Raw genomic sequence first — 20,007 nt, 5'->3', positions numbered from 1 at the left:
ACACATTCCTTCCTCCCCATTCCCCCTTCCTGTTCTGAGTGGTTGAGGGACCCCCTGAGTATCCCCCTACCTTGGAGCATCAGGTCTGTAGGGTTAGGTACATGCTTTCTCACCGAGGCCAGGCAAAACAGCCCAATTGGGGAACAGACTCCAAGACAAGTAACGGCTTTAGGGACAGCCTCTACTCCGGTAAAGACATACAATTCTTAAGATCATTCATGACTTCCCCTTTTCTGATTACTAAGTGTACTTGACTACCTAGAACTTTTGGAGGTCTATGTCCAAGTTTCTTCATTATATTTTGGTCTTTTAAAATAGAGCAAGTAAAATGAAACATCCAGCCCTTAATGGCTGACTGGATTCACAGTGGACTGATTTCACTGACACTAGAGTTCTTGAGTACATGTTTATCTTAACCTTGGATGTGGAGAGTTATAGAAGTTTCCTGAGGAAGGCGAAGGACAACCAGTCAAGGAGAACAGGCCTGACCATGAAATTATATATGGTAAAGGAATACATTCTTTCATTCCTAAGGCTAAGGTTTACCTTGTTTCAGTAAGTAGCAGCCTGTTCCAGAGTACAAGTCTCCCAGTCTACTATCTGGTTCTTAAAACCAAAATCCTTGAAGGCCATGCAGAGAGCCAGGATGGAAAGGGTTAAGATGGAGACAATGAGAATGCTTCATATTTAGAAAAATACAGCAGTATGGGTTTCTTTGCCATCTTTACCAAGGTAACAGAATAATATACTGCAAAGCAAGGGTCAGTAGTACCCTGTTGGGAAACAGACTTTTCCTAGAATGCCAGGTCAGTAGAGAGGATAAGACCTGAGTCTTTGCCTCTTAGTCAGGGTCCCAAGTAAACTTTCTAGAAGAATGAGAACAACTTGATATACAGGAAGGTTAACATTTAGAAGGAAAATTTAAATTCATTCCCTTCAAGACCTAACACTGTTCATATCTCTGCAGTGGCCAGGAACACTCCAAACACAGACCTGTGGCTTTCACTTCTCTGTGGGTGAGAGCAAGAAGGCATCAGCTAAAGTTTCAGATGCGGTAAGTTTAATGCTCAATTATAAACAATTCTTGTTTTGTTTTATTCAAGTCAAGGTCTTGTTATGTAGCTCTGGCTGTCCTGGGATTTGTTATGTAGACCAGGCTGACCTCAGAGTCAGAGAAATCCATCTAATTCTGTTGGAATTAAAGATGCGCACCATTATACCCAGCTTGCAAACAACTTTTCTTGTTTTGAAGAATTATGATCTATAATTATTTTAATATATTTGAATATTGCACATATTTAAAGAAAAGGGTTTTTTATATTGATTGTATACTCAAATGTGTGTAGTGTAATACTTAAAAAAGTACTTATATAAATACTGACATTTTTGCTGGCAAGTCTTTTATCTAAACTCTAAATTCAAGTAAAGTAACAAAATAAGAAAATATTAATGAGCTGTATATGCTGTGATGATCAGTGGAATTCCTGCACAAAATAAGACTATGGCTACTGGTGTTGAGACTCCTGTGTTTAGCTTGTTTTGCTTTCTGTTTAAAAAATGTGGACATTACTCACAAGTTATATGAACTAGAAGGGTTATAGAATATTGCTTGACAATTTCTCAGTAATAAATCTTCCCACACAGACCTTCTCCCTAAATTTAGATCTGAAATATAGTTGTGGTCTGTGCCCACGCCAGAACAGGATTGGGAGCCTTCTTTCTGTGCACAGTAGCTATTCTTTCCTGTGATTATTTTGAAACTATAGTCTTGATGTTTCACAAAGTTAAATATGTACTGAATAGCTGAATTTCCTTTTCAGATTTCTACTCAATACCCAGTGGTGGATCATGAATTTGATGCTGTGGTTATAGGCGCTGGAGGGGCAGGCTTGCGAGCTGCATTTGGCCTTTCTGAGGCAGGGTTTAATACTGCATGCCTTACAAAGCTCTTTCCTACCCGATCACATACTGTTGCAGCACAGGTAAGAAAAAGGCCCTCTTTTGGTGCCTACAGCACCACCTCTCCTGTAATACAAAGTCTTGCCTTATTATTAGGCTTCAGCCATAGTTGTTGGCATACAGTTCATCATTCATTCTCACTTTCAAAGTCACTACTTGTAATCTCTTCCTCAGGACCATTGTGGGGTTGGCACCTCATTGTTATTTTCATACATAGGTCTTTTTCCAGCTGTCCTGCCTCCTATTTGTCTCCCTATCACGGAGACACATTTTCCTCCACATATATTCCCTGGTTAAAAAAATGTATGTTTGCACAGCCCAGATCTTAAGTTTAGACAGCTTTTTATCACTGAGACAAATAACTGAGATAATAAACTTAAAAAGAGGCAGACTTAGTTTGATTTGTGGTTTCAGAGATTCCTGCCAAGATCATGTAGCTAAGCTCTTTGAGCCTATGGCAGCATGTTATATCACTGAGGAAGCATAGAGTACAGGATGCTACTTTCCTCATCTCAAGGCAGCCAGGAAGTAAAAACGATAGAGAAGTCAGGGTACTATATCCCCTCAAGGGCATACCCCAATGTCTAAATTCTTCTCATTAGGCCCCACCTCCTAAAGGTTCCACCATCTACCAGTAGCACCTTGTGCCTTTAGCACATGTACCTTTTTGGGGACCATCAAAATCTACACTATAGTACTTTGCTAAATATGGATCATGGTGAGCTTTGATGGCATGGATGTAAAGACTAGAAAAATACTGGCCTTTGATGCTTTCAAGTGGAGAAAAATTACAATGATTTTTATTCATGGATCACTAGGATCACTGTTAGTAACACTAATCTTTATATGGGTAGCAGAATCATGTTTGATTATCTTTCCTGGTATCTGGAATAGTTTTTTATAAACCAATAGCAAAGTCTGATGGCTTCTAGGAGCTGGAAAAGCCTCCTCCATCTCTGTTTTTGCTGAAGCATGCTTTGAGCATTTTGTTGTAAAGGTGGTTTGTAAGCGAAAGAATTAAAACATACTGGAAGAAATTATGGCCTAGAGGGAAAAGGAGACCTGAATATATCATTCTTACTGCTGTTGTAAAGTTGTAATGTGATGGGTAGTGTAGTCGTAACAGAGTGGGAGAAAATAGTTTGGCAACTAGTTATTAGGGAGAATTAGCTGTAGGTAGAGTAAGTCTGTAGTTCTGGAGATTTGAGAGCTCTCAGAAGACCAGCATTTGTGGCCTGCTTTTCAGGCAACAGTAAAGTGATGGGTACTATCAGTTACACATTTTATTTCAAAGTAGCTTTCGTATCCTGCTATAAATATGTAACTAAAAGTTATCAGGCTCATCTTGGCTTTACATTGAAAGGGCTGAATAAAGAAGAAAAGAAAGTAACTAACATTTAATCAGTTCCCACAAGGTTCTTAGTTTTTCCTTGTGACTCATCCAGACGGAAAGACACCACAACTGGGAACACTAAGGCACAGTCGTAGTGAAAAGGGAGGCCACCCAGCTAAGGTCAGCTTTTACAAGGCTTACTGAACAGCAGTTGAGAAGAGAAGGAAATAAGATATGTGTCTTTCTTCCCATTGTTGTAAAACAATATTCAATGTTTGATAACATAAAGAAAGAGACTTTAAAGTCCAAAAATTGGGTATCCCTATACATTTGGCCTTTGGTGAGGGGTACCTTGCCAGCAATGTAGAGTGGCAGATTCCACCATGATACGATCTTATGAGAGGAAGACATCATGTTACCAGACAGGAGACCAGAAAATGGGTGGACTTAGTCTTGGGTTTGTTTGTTTGTTTGTTTGTTTGTTTGTTTGTTTTTTCCTGAAAACAAGTTTTATTTAAATAAAGGTTTAAATACTTGCATTACATTAAAACTGAAAGGGAAAAGAAAACAAAACAAAAAAATCAAACTGAAACAACAACAACAAAAGTTTGTTACTTCATATGATACTGGGCAGCTGCTGCTAGTGATTTGAAACCTCTGCAGCTAGCCACATGACCTATGGCATCAGTTTGGTATTTTCTTGTCGTAGTTTAACTAATAACAGGTTGGCTTCACTGTTCAGTTGTTTCAGTGTCCCTCGGCTAGGATATATCTGGTTCAAAAGATGACCCTGGTGGCCAGCAAGATGTTTATGACCTCTCTGTAACGGTGGCCCTTTCTGAATTCTGCCTACCTAGTCAGACCCCAGGGGTTCTTTTAACTGCCAAAGACTCCCTCTAGTGGTATAGCTGGTACTATCCTGCTTCTCTTTCACCTGGGCCATTCAAATATTCTCTTAAAGCAGGGGACTCTGTTAGCTGAAACATCGTTGTCACTGTTTCAGGATGTAAGCCGCCAGGGCTTACTGCTTGACCTGTTTAAATGAAGGACTTGAAGACTAAGCAACATGGCTCTTTTCAATTTATTGCATGAAGGAGTTACACTAATCCAGATTAAAAGTAGACCCCAAATTGTTACATTATACAGGCTTTGAGGTTTTTAAACTTGTGACAGAGGACAGAATGGAAATTCTACTCATTGCAAGAAAACTCTCACGTAAGCTTCACAGAATCACAGCAGTTAAAGCCCATGAACCTTCAGCTGATTGTCCTTAGCCAGTCCAGTCTCCATCAGGAACTGGCGTGTGTTCTTGTGCTGGTCACCTGAAGCTGAATTACTTCTTTATAGTCTGGACGCTCAAGTACAATATACTTGCAGACAAACTTCTTATGCCTTCACTAGTTCCTTTTTATGGCAATCATTAGCAATCCCTTGGACAGTAGTAAGGGTCTTCCTGCTGTTTCTCTGTTGAATTCTTATGTGAGTATAATCTCAGTGCTTGCAGAAAGGATGTCATCCCCCTTACATCATCAGCAAAGAGTCACAAGAGTAGAGGTTCTGGAGAGCAGACATGGGTATGATTCCTTTCCTTTGTAGAAACTCTGCAGCAGGCAGCTTCAGGAGAAGTGGAGGGGGGTGGGGGAGATAGGATACAACACAGCAGGGATTACCGGGAAGCTAGAGGCTAGAAGGGGAGGCAGCTGAGTCCACAGCAGTGGCTCAGTGACTGGACTAGTCTTGCTTTTTTTACAGGAACATTTACAAGAACAATCTAAGGTCTAGTAAAAACTACTTTAATTCCTCTCAAAGGCTAATGGATCCAACATTGTACTGTGTATTGTATCTTCTTTTGATACATGAACCATTGAGAAACAATCAAATCATACTCAGGTACCTTTTCTTATAAAAAGTTTATATAAAAAGGATGAATTGAAATATAAGTTGGAGACCAGGCATGGTGACCCTAACCTTTAATTCTAGTACTTTGGAAGAGATAGAAGCAGAGGCAGGAGAATCTGTATGAGTTCAAGGCCAGCTTTGTCTACAAAGTAAGTTCTAAGGTAGGCTATACAGTGAGACTCTATGTATAAAATTTCCAGACAGACTTCTTGAACACCTTTAGTTGTCAGGTAGATAAGCAATGGCTAAGTTGCAAGGACCTTTTCTAGTCTTTACAGGCCTGTAGATCAAGCAACATTCCCATCACAAATAAAGATTAAGCCACCTGTCTACTCGGGAAGTCTCATAACTTAGAATCTGTCCTGCCTTACTGCTCCTTAACCCTCATAGAGAGTCACCACATACAGAGTTTGTTTTCTCTGAATCAGATCTAAGGGAGGAGGTGGGCTGCAGAGGCTGTTAAGACCTATAAGCAGTTGCATGGTGTTTCCAGGGAGGTATCAATGCTGCTCTGGGCAACATGGAAGAGGACAACTGGAGATGGCATTTCTATGACACTGTGAAAGGCTCTGACTGGCTGGGGGATCAGGATGCCATCCATTACATGACAGAGCAAGCTCCTGCCTCCGTGGTTGAGGTAACTGAAGGGAAACTCTTGGGTCATTGTGCATGTGCTCTGCTTGTATTACAAAAGAATCAGTGTAAAAATAAAAGAGGGCTGGGGATAAGACTTTTGGAGAATGCATGCTTACTGCAATTGAGCTCTAGGATCCCATCCCTGGTAAGTTTTAGGTTTTGGGTTTGGTGCAAATTTTGTACAAAGTGAGTTATTTTACTTGTTTAAGATAATATATGTTTGCTTATTTTGTGTTTCACAGCTAGAAAATTATGGTATGCCATTTAGCAGAACTGAAGATGGAAAGATTTATCAGCGTGCATTTGGTGGACAGAGCCTCAAGTTTGGGAAAGGCGGGCAGGCTCATCGGTGTTGCTGTGTGGCTGATCGGACAGGCCACTCACTCTTACACACCTTGTATGGAAGAGTAAGCCTGACTTGGTGGTAAAGGATGGTGTTTATGATAACAGTGGAAATGTCATAGGACAGGAGGCAATCACCCCATGGGTTGTTTTTTAAAAAAACGATAGTAGTGTTCTACCTTGATGACTGTGACAAAGACCGTGACCAAAATTAATGTAGGGAAAGGGTTTGTTTCACTTTATAGTTTTAGTCCATTGTGAGGGGAAGTCAGGGCAAGAACTTGAGGAAGGGATTGCTATGGAGTCCTAAGGAACAGTGCTTGTGGCTTGTTCCTTAAGGCTTGCTCAGCCTACTTCTTTATACAGCCCTGGACCTGCCATGGGATGGCACCACACAGTGACTGGACCCCTTCATAATCATCAGGAAAGGAAATGCCTCCAAAGGCTTGCCTCCAGTCCAATTTTATGGTAACATTTTTTTCAGTTGAGGTTCTTTCTTCGATGATTTTAGCCTATCATATTGACAAAAAACTAACACAAATAGTAAGGTACCTGAAATAATTATTAATCTGCAAGTATTGAACAGGTATTGTGAAAGCTGTCTCTAAGACAGTATGTTATTTCTTATGTCTGTTTTGGAAAGTTGAGTTGGTGATCATTTCTTACCATTTTGAATTTGTGCTTCATTACATGGGAAGAACAGAGGAAGTATTCAAGAACAGAGGAAGTATTCTTTCTAACATAATATTGTTATTGATTTTTTGGGGGGATGAGTTTCACATCATGTACCCCAGTCACACTCACTTCTCAGTCTTCCCAGTTCTGCCTCCCATGCTGTGCAACCTCCTGGATTCCCACCACCAAAAACGAAAACAAGTCCAATGTGTTTTGCTCGTATACTCACTGGGGCATGCGTGATCAGACTCCCAGTGGCCACACCTTAAAGAGCACTAAGCATATTAATGTGCTTTTATCACCTCTAAGTTACTGAACTGACTGGTATGCTTTAATACATCACCATTGAACTGGATGAAGTCCAGAGGGACAGTAGTCACTAGATCAGTGGTGCACCCTGTGGGTTGCGACCCACAAAAAACACTGGAAAACACCTATTTATATTACCATTCATAACAGTAGCAAAATTCTAATTATGAAGTAGCAATAAAAATAATTTTATGGTTAGGAGTCACCACAATATAAGAGAACTGCATTAAAGGATTACAGCAATAGGTAGGTCGAGAAACACTACACTAGATAGCCTATTTTGGCATGTCCAGATAGTCAGTAATCTGAGCTATCTTCAGAAGGTAGTAACAACGACTTAACATGCAAATATTAGAGCACCAGTAGCTTCCTTTAGGCTGAGGACACTGAAAATATATGACACTATGTGCTTGTTCTATGGTTGTTTTGAAAGTTTGCCTATGCTCTTTAGAGCTCTCTGCATTAACCAAAGGACTATCAAATCCACCCCTGGTAGCATTGTCCAGTGCTAACTCCACTATGTGCATGGAAATGGGCCTATCCATACTACCTACTAGAGCCCCAAGTCTGGTCATACTGGGGTGTTGGTTTAATCTTAAATACAGTTTGAAATGTAGGGTCCTTTTCTTACAGTCTCTGCGATATGACACCAGTTATTTTGTGGAGTATTTTGCACTGGATCTTCTGATGGAAAATGAGGAGTGCCGTGGTGTCATTGCACTGTGCATAGAAGATGGGTCCATACACCGAATAAGAGCAAAAAACACTGTTATTGCTACTGGGTAAGATTTTACTGTATTTAATTTCTTATATAAAAGTTGAGTGGCAGCATGGGGTTGGGAGTGTTTGCTTTTTTGTTAAATAAATGGTTCAGAGCAATGGGTCAGATGTAGGTCTTCATGTCACCTCATGTGGAAGGTAATCTTTCCTAGTCTTGGTACCTTTGTCACAATATAGATGTTCTCTGAACATAATGGGGCAAAATTTGGGATTATAAAGCTTACTTTACCTGTTCTTATATAAATAGTAAGTGAAAGACATTAGCCCAAGACTGTATATATTCCTGAGGACACACCCTGACAGATCTGCTTTCTCCAGTAAAGCCCCATGTTCTTAAGGCTTCATGATCTTCCAAATAATACAAGTAGCCATGGACCAAGCCTTTTCAAGATGAGACTATAGGGGACATTTATATTCAAATAAAAACAATTTGAGTAATGAGATGAGCAGTTTCTGAAATAAAATAACATGTTGGCTACAATAATGATACAGTTGCCAAGAGTCTTAAGTGCCACACCACAAAGAAAGGATAATTATGTAAAGTTATGTGTTAATGTTATGTGTTAATGAAATTGAGTGTGGAAATTTGGTTGGTTACTAGTATACATTATCAGATCATGTGAACATCTTACAAATGTACAGTAAAGCTGGGGGAGAAATAGTAAAAGAAAATAACAAATTAATAAATATTTAAATTTTTTCATTATGTGGTTGTTTGAATAGGAATGGCCCCTATAGACTCTTGTGGGTGAATGCTTGCCCCACAGGGAGTGGCACTATTAGGAGGTGTGGCCTTGTTGGAGGAAGTATGTCACTATGGAGGCAGGCTTAGAGGTTTCATGTACTCCAGCTAGACCTAGTGTGGCAGTCTCCTTTTGCTGCCTGTAGATCAAGATGTAAATCTCAGCTCTGTCTCCAGCACCATGCCTGCCTGCATGCTGCCATGCTTCCCACCATGCTGACAATACACTAAAACTCGTAAGTCAGCCCCAACTAAATGTTTTCCTTTATAAGAGTTGCCGTGGTCATATCTTTTCACAACAATAGAAACCCTTACTAAGACTCATTATAAAAGTTATATTTTCATATCAGGAAAATATGCACAGAGTACCAAAATACAAAAAATATAAAATTTCCCCTTCTCTGTCTCCCAACCTCCATTCCATGGTAAAAACATCACAAGTGTGGCCTTCAATTATCGTGTGCCATGTATATATACATGCATGGGTCAGAGTACATTACAAGCAAAGGGTCATTAGAGGTTGATGCTTCAGAGACTTCACTATATAAGAGGAGGTATAGACTGATGCTTATAGTCACTGTTTTCTGTTTTCAGGGGCTATGGGCGAACCTACTTCAGCTGTACATCTGCCCATACCAGCACAGGGGACGGCACAGCCATGGTCACTAGGGCTGGTTTGCCTTGCCAGGACTTAGAATTTGTTCAGTTCCACCCCACAGGTAGGACAGGATGCCTGTCTAGCTCTGGGCTCTTCTGTGGATTTTAAGCATGTAATACCTATTCATTGCTTTGTGGTGCACTTCTCCCACCTTGAGTCCTCAAGGAGAGTTTCTCCCGGTTCCATAAAGGCAGTTCATAATAGATTTTGGTTTCAGGGGTTTAGGTACCTGTGTTAAGAGGGATGTAAAGTCAGAACAGACCAGACTGCACCTGATGCCAAAGTTAGGGTTTGGATTTGGAAGAGAGAAAGAACTAGTTATGGGAGAAATTAGCTCTTCCTGTCAGAGGAGAGATGAGCAGAGATAGAGAATGAAAAATAAGTGAGTTAGTTTTCTTACTTCAATTTCTTTCTAGTGTCTCTGAGCTTCTGGAGCCAGTCATGTACTGTGTTTAGCACTTCATTTTTTATGCTTTCTTTACAATATATAAGAAATAAACTACCCAACGGATGTTACTGAAGCTATGAAAAGTGAAAAGCACTTTTAGAGCATATAACCTTTTGGGCATATAAAAGGAAAAATTAGCTTTAAAATAACCCTAAAACTTAGTACTTGGCATTCCTTATTTTTCCTTACACTGAAGTACACAGAATAATATTAAGAAACTTCATCATGCTCCTTAAGTTTGAATTTGGGCTTTGCCCTTTAATAGCTCTGTGACTTAAATGAGCTCTTTTTTTTTTTTTTTTTTTTTTTTTTTTGTGCCCCTGAGGATAGACTTCTTAGTACCCATCATAGACCTGAAATGAATGAATGTTTAGACTTGATATAAACATAAATATTAACCATTAAAATAATTATTGCTGTTTCAGGACTTAAGATAGACATTCTCTAAGCTGTTTTATCCCTTCCTAAACTTGTTACCGAATTTCTTGGTATAAAGATATATTTTAAAAAAATTAAGTCTACTAAGCATGGATGATGTTTAATCAGAGTGTGGTTAGATCCTGCGAGTGAGCCACTGTTCCTGAGTCTCTTGTGCTTTCTGGTTTGTCACTGCTGCTTGCCACACACATTCCTCCTTCTACTTGACTTTTCTTCTTGAGTTTAGTGTTCTTTGTGTCTCCTTTCCTTTTCTCCTAAAAAGTGTCTTCTTTAAAAGGAGTAACCATTTGAAGTGGTTCCCTAGTCCTCATTCACTTATAAACATTTATCACCTGGATCTTCACAGGTATATATGGTGCTGGCTGCCTCATCACAGAAGGATGTCGTGGAGAGGGAGGTATTCTCATCAACAGTCAAGGTGAAAGGTTCATGGAGAGATACGCCCCTGTTGCCAAGGACCTGGCATCAAGAGATGTTGTGTCTCGATCCATGACTCTTGAGATCCGTGAAGGAAGGTCTGTAATTCTCTTCCAGGGATGGACGAGTGTAGGCAGGTGGATAAATGTGTCCTCTTTTCTCTTTGGTAGCCATTAAGTCACATCTACCTTTGCAGACAGTAAGTATCCTGCCCTTAGAGTTAGGGTTAGAGAATAAAGCTACTCCATTATTTTTTGACTAGCCTGTTAGTTTATGGTATATATCCTTAAGGACATATATTTTGAGAATCTCCACATCAGCGTGTGTGTAAGTATATTATCATATATTCTTGGTATGAGCTGAGATTCACAGACTCAACTAATACTCAGCCTTAGGAGTTACTTTGTCTTATTCAGTATTACAGGTGTCTTGGCAGGTGTTCTTCAGGGCTTGATGTCACTTGTCTTTTAGTGAAATTGCCTTAGGTTTCAGGTGCCTGGCTTTAATCTAGGGACTTAATGTGGGTTTGACACTTTAAAGCTCAGAAGTCTGGTGGGTTATGGGAAACTTTGTAATATATTTACCAAGGAAAACATAGGGTCATGACACTCAAGGCAAGGCTGTAAGATGGTGAGTGGCTTCTATTCTTGGCTCTGTCCTTGCACACAAGTGTTCCTGACACACTAGGATTAAAAAATACTTGAAGGAAAAAAGGATCAATGGGACACTGGCCATATATGAAGGTGAAAATTTCCTCAACATCAAAGATTGTTCAGTCTCACATAGTTATTTTAGTTAGCTCTCTCTTACCGTTCTTTGCCTCATGTTACAGTGTTGTATTTGCAGAGGCTGTGGCCCTGAGAAAGACCACGTCTACCTGCAGTTGCATCATCTGCCCCCTGAGCAGTTGGCCACACGTCTGCCTGGAATTTCAGAGACGGCCATGATCTTCGCTGGTGTGGATGTCACTAAGGAGCCCATCCCTGTCCTCCCCACTGTGCATTACAACATGGGTGGGATTCCCACTAACTACAAGGGACAGGTGATGGTGACAAGGCTACTTCACAAAAAGTCCCTTTAGAGCTTAGAGAATGCAGTGTATTTGATAGTTTAATGTTAATTATAAAATGATATACCTGCCAGGCAGTGAGCGGCTAGGTTATGTTCCTGGGTTTGCATCTCCTTGGTAATAACCAATAAAATATTAATTCCCCTATACCTATAATACTATGCATTTTTCCATTTTACAATTAATTTTCTATATTGTTTAATACTTTTACAGTGAAGTTATAAATAGTGATCTATATATACAATTGGTACTTGGGCTATAAGCAGTTTACAAGTGCTTATCAGCTGATCCTTCTTGTTTGGACTCCCAGTCAGGATAAAGGATAGGGATCACAATCCCCTTCACAGATGACCCTGTTTTCCTCATCCCTTTAGTGTTCCCTTATCTGTCACATTCCTTAGTTAAATCAGGTGCTGACTGACACTCTGGGGAACCTAAAACATCCTTTGACCTGTTGGTAGCAAACAGCAAGAGTTCTGGAGCAAAAGAAGAGCTGGGTTGTCCTAAAGAGAGTGAAACAGAGAAGATGCAGTCTTTACTTTTGCTACTTCAGGCATGGGAAGTCTGCCAGGGAACCAGGCATATGGAAGCATGGGTATTTTGTTGCCTCATCTGAAATATTCCTACAGGTGCTGAAGCATGTGAATGGCCAGGATCAAATTGTGCCTGGTCTGTATGCCTGTGGGGAGGCTGCCTGCGCCTCAGTGCATGGTGCCAACCGGCTTGGAGCAAATTCTCTTTTGGACCTTGTAGTCTTTGGTCGCGCCTGTGCCCTGAGCATTGCAGAATCATGCAGGCCTGGTATGTGTTCTCTTCCAGACCCTCAAGCCATTCTAGGAGCCTACATAGTCTTTATTTGTTGCTGGAAATTTGCTTAGTGATCATAGAGGAAATCTGCTTTTTCCCATAGAAACAGTACTGATGTTGAGACTAGACTCCGGGAAATATTAATAGTAAAAAACTAAGGGATTTGAGTCACTGTTTTTTTAAGACACAGTTCACTATATAGCTCTGGTTGGCCCAGAACTTGATAAATCAGCCAGGCTGGCCTTTGAATTCATAGAGATCAACCTGGCTCTGCTTCCTGGCTTGGTTGCTTTATCTCCTTAAGACACTATTAAGAAACTGGTTATGTTGCCGGGTGGTGGTAGCAAGTGCCTTTAATCCCAGCACTTGGGAGGCAGAGGCAGGTGGATTTCTGAGTTCGAGGCCAGCCTGGTCTACAGAGTGAGTTCCAGGACAGCCAGGGCTACACAGAGAAACCCTGTCTCGAAAAGCCAAAAAAAAACCCAAACAAACAAAAAAAGATTTAGAACTCTATTTATAAAAGAATGATATAGGCCCTACCCCTCAGGGATAGAATGAATTTCAGTTGAGGTTTTCTTATAGTAGCTTAAAACTGTGTAAAAGAAAAATATACCTTGTGTTGGAGTGTAGTTTTGTTTGTGCATACCAGAACCAGGAGGTTACCAGAGCTCCAACCTCTGAGGAGCCTTCATGGTAGCTGTTTTGTCTGTTTGCCAGAATAGCAGTATGAAAGAACACTTCATGAGGAGGATAGAAACCACTCACTCTATTCCATCCACTATTCTTTGCTCTTGTTACTTGTGGATATTGGTTGTAGTTTATACAGAGCGGGTGCTTTAGGGATGAACAGAGACCAGCACATCCTTGCCTCACTGGTAAAGAGAAAGGTGTGGGTAATCATTTTACATATTGCATCTTCACACTCCTAGTCAGACCATAGTACAAGTCTGAATGTGAATTCAGAATTAAGGACAATTCCTGGTTCTTACTGCTGTCCAGCTGCATAAGCAGGGTTCAGAGGATCTTCTCTGATACCAAAAGTAGCCTTTGGGAGGATCAAAGTCCCATCTAGAGCAGAGTTGAGCCTCAGGTTCCCTGCTGTGAGAATGAGAAAAGTTAAGTTGTCAAAAGTTCTACAAATACATTAAGAATTTTTAAATTCAGCAATGAAAAGACTAAATGTTTAGAGTAAGACTCAAAAGGCCTCACATGGGGTTTTAATTCTGGAAATAGCAAACCAAAAGGAAGAAGCAGATCATGGTTGCTAGGCTGTTCTAGACTCTTTTTGCCAAAACCTGAAAAGCTCTACAAAAAATGTAAACGAAAAGATAACACATTTCACTCTTTAATTCTTTAATTTTAAAAATGAAAAGGTTTGTAATATTTTCCCCAAAAGAGTAATGGTCTCATAGTTTTAAAGTGCAAGTCTGTTTATAGTAGTGTTGAAAGTTTTAAAAATGTACATCATCAGAAAAGTCAGTTTTATTGAGTGATTATTTTTTTAAACAGTAAAAAGGAGCAAGGCACATATACTTATAATTTGCATATTCAGAAGGCTGAGGTTAAAAGATTGTTAGTTCAAGACTGATCTGAACTATATACTGAGTTCATGACTATCTCAAGACAGAGAATAGAGGAAGAAGGATGAACTAGTTGCATGCCTGAGGTGCCACCTAAGAGCCATTTACCTGGAGTCCTTGGAAAGGAGGTAGCTGGAAGCAGTTGTTGCCTGCATTTCTCATTAGAAAATGCATATGCCATCTAAAACAACTTTTTAAATGCCTCACTCAGAACTTTTTAAAGTAGAGAGGATTCTTTCATTGGGGCTGGGGGTGGGGTAGATGGCACAGGGAATTAAACCTGGAGCCTCACCAATGCTAACCATTACTTCTAAGTTGTACCCCCTTCCTAAAAGTCATCATCTTGAGGTTTTTGTTAAGAGAACCCAAGAGTCAAAACCAGCAGGCAACTTTTCAAGACACGTAGAATAGATAGCTACCTGTTTATCCCTTCATGAGAAAAAGTGTGAGGCTAACATGTCAAATTGAGACTACTATCTTAAGGGTAACCAGTTTCCTTACTAGAGTAACAAACAATGAGTCTGATCACATATAGATCTCTTAGTTTTAAAAATGGTTACCTCCTTAATGGCAGAATCTTTTTTTCTGTATATGTTCTTAAGAACTGACTCTGAATCAGTATCTCATTCTGTAGGTTGGTGCCAAGACAGTGTTGGCTCAGATTATGTCTATGCTTTCCAAACTCCTGGAATGGCTATGATATAATTTGAGTAGCATTCAAAGTCTTTCTTTTTTTTCCCTCGATAAGTGATTTTGAAAGTTAGTTCTGGCTTTCTTTTAAGGAGATAAAGTTCCTCCAATTAAGGCAAATGCTGGAGAAGAGTCGGTTATGAATCTTGACAAGTTGAGATTTGCTGATGGAAGTATAAGAACATCAGAACTACGCCTCAGCATGCAGAAGGTAGGAGCAGACACAGTGACAGCCACCTTGCATGAGTGCTTGGGGTTGACAGCAGGAGAACCTGTTCCTCATTTTGCCAAGCAGAGTATACAAGTGATCAGGAGCCTCTCATGCAGAAGTGTTTCTTTCCACATGGAACATGGCAGTTCTTAATTTAGGGTGGAAAGAAGCTGCAGCTTTAGCACCAGAGACTTGACTTTTGCTCGCACTCCTTTATGTGAGCCTGACATCCATCTGCAGACTAGTACTGCCTGTCATGTTTGTTGCAGCCAGTAGGGGGAAGACCATCAGAAACTGCCTCCCAGGTCACTTAGAAGCCAGCATAGCTCCCTTACTCACCTTTCATTGCCCAGAACTAGTTGTGCTGCTTTATTTAGCCCTTTCAGCTCTGAGAGATGTCCTCAGACTGAATCTTGTACCATAACAAAGTCAGAAAGTGGAGAGAGTGAAATGGGCAGGAGCTAACCAAGCCCCTAAGACAGTGGGACAGTACCTGGCCCCAGGGTTCTCAGGCCTTGGTTCCTCCTTACTCTCATGGCCTCCCACTTCTGTACCCACTACGGCTAGCCCACTTGGATGCTAGGATGGTTGTGTTCCAGAAATGCTGCCAGAGAAGTAAAATAATTTTAAATGACATACAGATTTGTAGTGAGATACATAGTATACTTAGAAACATATTTTAAGTTTAATCAGAATTTCATTTTTACCAAGCTAAAGTGGCATACTTGGAAGACTATAATAGGAAGATCACATGCATATAGTAAGACTCTATCTCCAGGAAAAAAAAGTACATTAAGTTTAAATTTAATTCATAGTCTGAATTTCCTAGTTTAAGTTGTATAAGTATATCAAATATAGAAAATCTAAAGTTGTATGAGTTTTTGCCTGTCTTTTTCTGTGCATTAAAAGTTTGTAATGGTGTTTTATGATAGTCGATGCAGAACCATGCTGCAGTGTTCCGTGTGGGAAGTGTATTGCAAGAAGGCTGTGAAAAAATCAGCCATCTGTATGGAGACCTAAACCATCTAAAGACATTTGACAGGGGTGAGTCAGCAGTACTGAGAGGACACTGCCTCTTTGGGATAAGCTGGTGTCTGTCCCTGTTACCACTACCTCATTCCATGCTTGCTGGCCAGCCATCTCTTCCCCATAGCTGTATGTTGCTAGTAAGTCCAGAGTACCTACATGACTCTTATGGGTTCTTGTGTATCCCCAGGAATGGTCTGGAACACAGACCTGGTAGAGACCCTGGAGCTGCAGAATCTGATGCTATGCGCACTGCAGACCATATATGGTGCAGAAGCACGGAAGGAGTCACGGGGAGCTCATGCCAGGGAAGATTACAAAGTATGTCTTCAAGATACATCACATTGATCTGACATTGCCTACCAAGTTTTCATCCCTGCTTGCTTTCTATGTTTCATTTATTTTCCCAAAACAAAATGAAGGAAAACACTTTCCTTCAATATCTTTTATTCATATTCTTACTCTCAGACCTTTTTTCTTGCTTTGAGTTAGCCCATGCAGCATCTGTAAGCAGAACAGGCCTGGTTCTTAACAGAGCTAATAGTAAAATGCAGTCAGTGACCAACTATACCAGGAATGCTGACTTACTGAGTCATCAGATCAGACCTGTCTTTGAGGCTTGGAAAAGGAATTAGAGATCTGCCCTGGCCATGGTTTTTATGCAGACTATTGTCTGTATAGATCATACATCTTAGATTCTACATGTGATGGTAAAAAAACACAAGAAACTTGGTTATAGCACCAAGTTCAGGATGAATACATCAACTAAAGAGTTAGAGCTTCCATGATGGGTACACGGGTTCTGGACAGTGTAGAATGGTGAGTAAATAGAAAAGTGAGTTAAGCACAACTTTTCACTTGCTGTGAACATTTATTGATTTAACGTGCAGTGATCAAGTGGATGAGAAGAGACATGAGCAAGCTTATCTCTAATACGTACCAAGGAGCTTCTTCAAAGTTAGCTGCTAGGAACAGAGCTAAGTAAGGCTTTGAAGATTTGAGGTAGATTCTGCTTACTCTCAGCAGACTTCTACTGTACCTAGGCATGGACAGCTAGGGCTATGCTTCAGCCCTTTGGGCACAGGTAGGGAACCTCCTCTTGCCTCTCCTCCCGTATTTGCTTTTAAGTAGAAACAGCAAGGTATCTGATCTTGGTTTTTATTTGAAGAGCCTCTTGCTCATCTAACCTATTCCCATATGCAAAGTTTTCTTTGTTAGCAGTCAGTGTACTGACAATTAAAAGTTCTTCAGTATAAATGCTAAACTTAGAAAACAGTTAAGTTGGATGTAGTGGCATGTGCCTTTAATCCCAGCACTTGGGAGGCAGAGGCAAGTGGATTTTTGAGTTTGAGGCCAGCCTGGTTTACATAGAGTGTTTCTGGACAGCCAGGGCGAGGTAGAGAGACCCTGTCTCAAAACAAAACAAAAGCCCATTTAAATTAAAAATGCTGAAGAGAAAAGTTGAAGAAATCTCAGTGCATGGAGCCAAAGGAAAAATTACATTAATGATATTTAATTCTAAATCTGCTTACAGAGTTGCAAGAGAAAATGCAGAAGTGGATGTTGTATATTTGCATTCCTAGTTCCAAAAGCCCTTTGCCATATTGTCCACTTCCTGGGCTTGTCTGTGCAACTTTAATATTTCTGTGGTTTTAATGTTGTTCTCTGGTGAGAGATGGAGGTATGTTTTTACCTCAGGTGCGGGTCGATGAGTATGATTACTCCAAGCCCATCCAGGGACAACAGAAGAAACCATTTGAGGAACACTGGAGGAAGCACACCCTCTCATATGTGGACATTAAGACTGGGAAGGTATGTGGGCATGCATCAGCCCAGGAATGTGCTGAGCCACTCTATTTGGCCTTTGATGGTTGACCAGTTTAGAAAGAAACCTAGTTTTAAACCAGTTGTTAACAGAACCAAGATATCACTGAAAAAGAATAATGTAAGTCATGCTTCTTGCTAGAAACAGAAACCAATGCCTGGGTGGTTCACGGGGACCCTTAGTATAGGACTGGCTCTCATCTTCTGTACCAGATAGAGAGTATTGGGCAATGATCAGATGTCTGATGCTTGTGGTAGGGAGTTAGTGGTGACTATTATTAGTATCTTTATATCACTGTGATGAAATACTTGACATGAATAACTTAAAGAATTAAAGATTTATTTTGTCTTGAGGTTTCAGGAAGTTAAGTCCTTTGTTGCATGGACTCCTTTAATTAAGCAGAATGTCATGACAGAGACAGCTGTTCACCTGGTAGCAGGGGGCTAAGGCAGGAGAAGCTTGAGTTGGAGGCCAGCATAAGCTGTAGAGGAAGATAGGGTAGGGGGAATTACCATAATTTACATAACCAACTTGTGACTCTTTTGTCTTAAAGTTTTCATGCCTGTAAATGTACTTGATGGCTTAATTTTACAGACTCACAGAAGAAATGGCTGTTTGTAAATTTTCATGCCTTGATTCACCCTGACTCTTTTTCTCCAAGGTTACTTTGGAGTACAGACCTGTTATTGACAAGACCTTGAATGAGGCTGACTGTGCCACCGTACCTCCTGCTATCCGTTCCTACTGATAAAACCTGACAGCTACAGGACCAGCTTATGTGATTATATACCATAGCTTACCTGGGTTTCTTCTCATACTTGTTAAAAATTCTGCTCTCATGTACAAGGAGTCACTTCATAGATTTATGATCCACAGCTTGGTAGTACTTGCTGTAAGGGACTTGAGTTGCACCAGACTTTGTCTCTTTATTCTTGTGCAGTGATAAAACTGCCATAATTCTTAAATGAAGTACAAATGAGCAATCTTTTTTTCCAAATAAAACCATATAGTATTTGATTTTAAATAGCAAATACAATTTTCTTCCCCTGTCTAGCTGTAGCAATTGTATTTTTCAAGTATTGTTTTGTTTATTCTCTGTTTCATATACTAAACTAGACTTTGGGGAATGTTAAAATATAAATGGAAAATAAAATTGAGAAGTAGGGCAGGTCCTTAATAATTTGAAGCAAAGTTTGGATATGGTAAGTGTCGAGCCAGTGCCTTGTTAAGGTTCCTGGTGGGGAGAGGTATATGCATGTCCATGTATATTTGAGGGAGTATGTGCTGACTGGCTTTGTCACCTTGACAAAATCTAGCAACACCTAGGAAGAGAGTCTCAATGAAAGGATTGATTCATGGTCCATGGGTATGCCTTTGAGGGATTGGCTTGATTATGTTAATTATCAGTGGAAGGCAGCCCACTGTGGGCACCACCATTCTCTAGTCAAAGGAGTCTGGACTATATAAGAGCAAGCTGAACATTCCCCATGCATGCATTTATTCACTGTGTATTCTCACTGTAAATGTAACTAGTTGCTTCAAGTTCCTGCCCTGACTTCCTTGAAATGAAAGACTTTAACCAGTAATTGTAAGCCAAATAAACCCTTTCTCAAAGTTGCTTTTGGTCAAGGTGTTCTAGCATAGTACATGCTTATGTAGAGACTAGCGCTTGACATTAGGTTTGCAGGGCCAGAAATAAAAGAGATAAGGTGATAGGAATCTAGCCACTAAAAGTGATCCAGAAGTTTTGTGTCTGTTATAGAAAGTAGCCACAGAAAAGTTGCTTTATGCATGCAGGAGAAAAAATGATTGTATTTTGTCCACACAGTCCTCATCACTACTAGAAAAGGATGGGCTTTGGTATACACAGCAGCATGGATGAATCTCAGTGCTATTGACAGGGCTGAGAAGTCAAGAAGGTTCACACTGATTCCACTTGAAGTCTAGAAACTGCAAACTGACATGTAACAACAGAAGATCAGTACCTCTGTGTAGATTTGGAGGAGGAGGAGGAGGTCCCAAAGATTAGGAAGAAAGTTTTGTGTGATAATTATGTTTGCTATTTTCTGCTAATTATACCTCAAAACTTTAAATTAAAAAAAAAAGGGGCTGGTGAGATGGCTCAGCGGGTAAGAGCACCGACTGCTCTTCAGAAGGTCATGA

The 20,007-nt window shown here is 40.3% G+C and overlaps 1 protein-coding gene across 1 annotated transcript in view; it reads left to right on the top strand.

Annotated features, from left to right (window-relative positions):
• Sdha (succinate dehydrogenase complex flavoprotein subunit A) overlaps positions 1 to 19,462 on the top strand; it is a 24,093-nt gene extending 4,631 nt beyond the window's left edge. The window contains exons 2-15 of the mRNA XM_031359982.1: positions 968 to 1,054; positions 1,821 to 1,982; positions 5,685 to 5,828; positions 6,070 to 6,234; positions 7,787 to 7,935; positions 9,270 to 9,394; positions 10,566 to 10,734; positions 11,483 to 11,678; positions 12,335 to 12,506; positions 14,875 to 14,993; positions 15,926 to 16,037; positions 16,210 to 16,340; positions 17,718 to 17,831; positions 18,506 to 19,462. Coding sequence (XP_031215842.1) covers positions 968 to 1,054; positions 1,821 to 1,982; positions 5,685 to 5,828; positions 6,070 to 6,234; positions 7,787 to 7,935; positions 9,270 to 9,394; positions 10,566 to 10,734; positions 11,483 to 11,678; positions 12,335 to 12,506; positions 14,875 to 14,993; positions 15,926 to 16,037; positions 16,210 to 16,340; positions 17,718 to 17,831; positions 18,506 to 18,592 — 1,932 coding nt within the window. The 3' untranslated portion in view covers positions 18,593 to 19,462. The remainder of the gene's footprint in view (positions 1 to 967; positions 1,055 to 1,820; positions 1,983 to 5,684; positions 5,829 to 6,069; positions 6,235 to 7,786; positions 7,936 to 9,269; positions 9,395 to 10,565; positions 10,735 to 11,482; positions 11,679 to 12,334; positions 12,507 to 14,874; positions 14,994 to 15,925; positions 16,038 to 16,209; positions 16,341 to 17,717; positions 17,832 to 18,505) is intronic.
• Positions 19,463 to 20,007: the final 545 nt, after the last annotated feature.

The sequence above is a fragment of the Mastomys coucha genome, unplaced genomic scaffold (genome assembly GCF_008632895.1).
Source record: "Mastomys coucha isolate ucsf_1 unplaced genomic scaffold, UCSF_Mcou_1 pScaffold8, whole genome shotgun sequence".
Taxonomy (NCBI): Eukaryota; Metazoa; Chordata; class Mammalia; order Rodentia; family Muridae; genus Mastomys; species Mastomys coucha.
The sequence above is the reverse complement of the archived record's forward strand: the minus strand, read 5'-3'. Positions and strand labels throughout refer to the sequence as shown.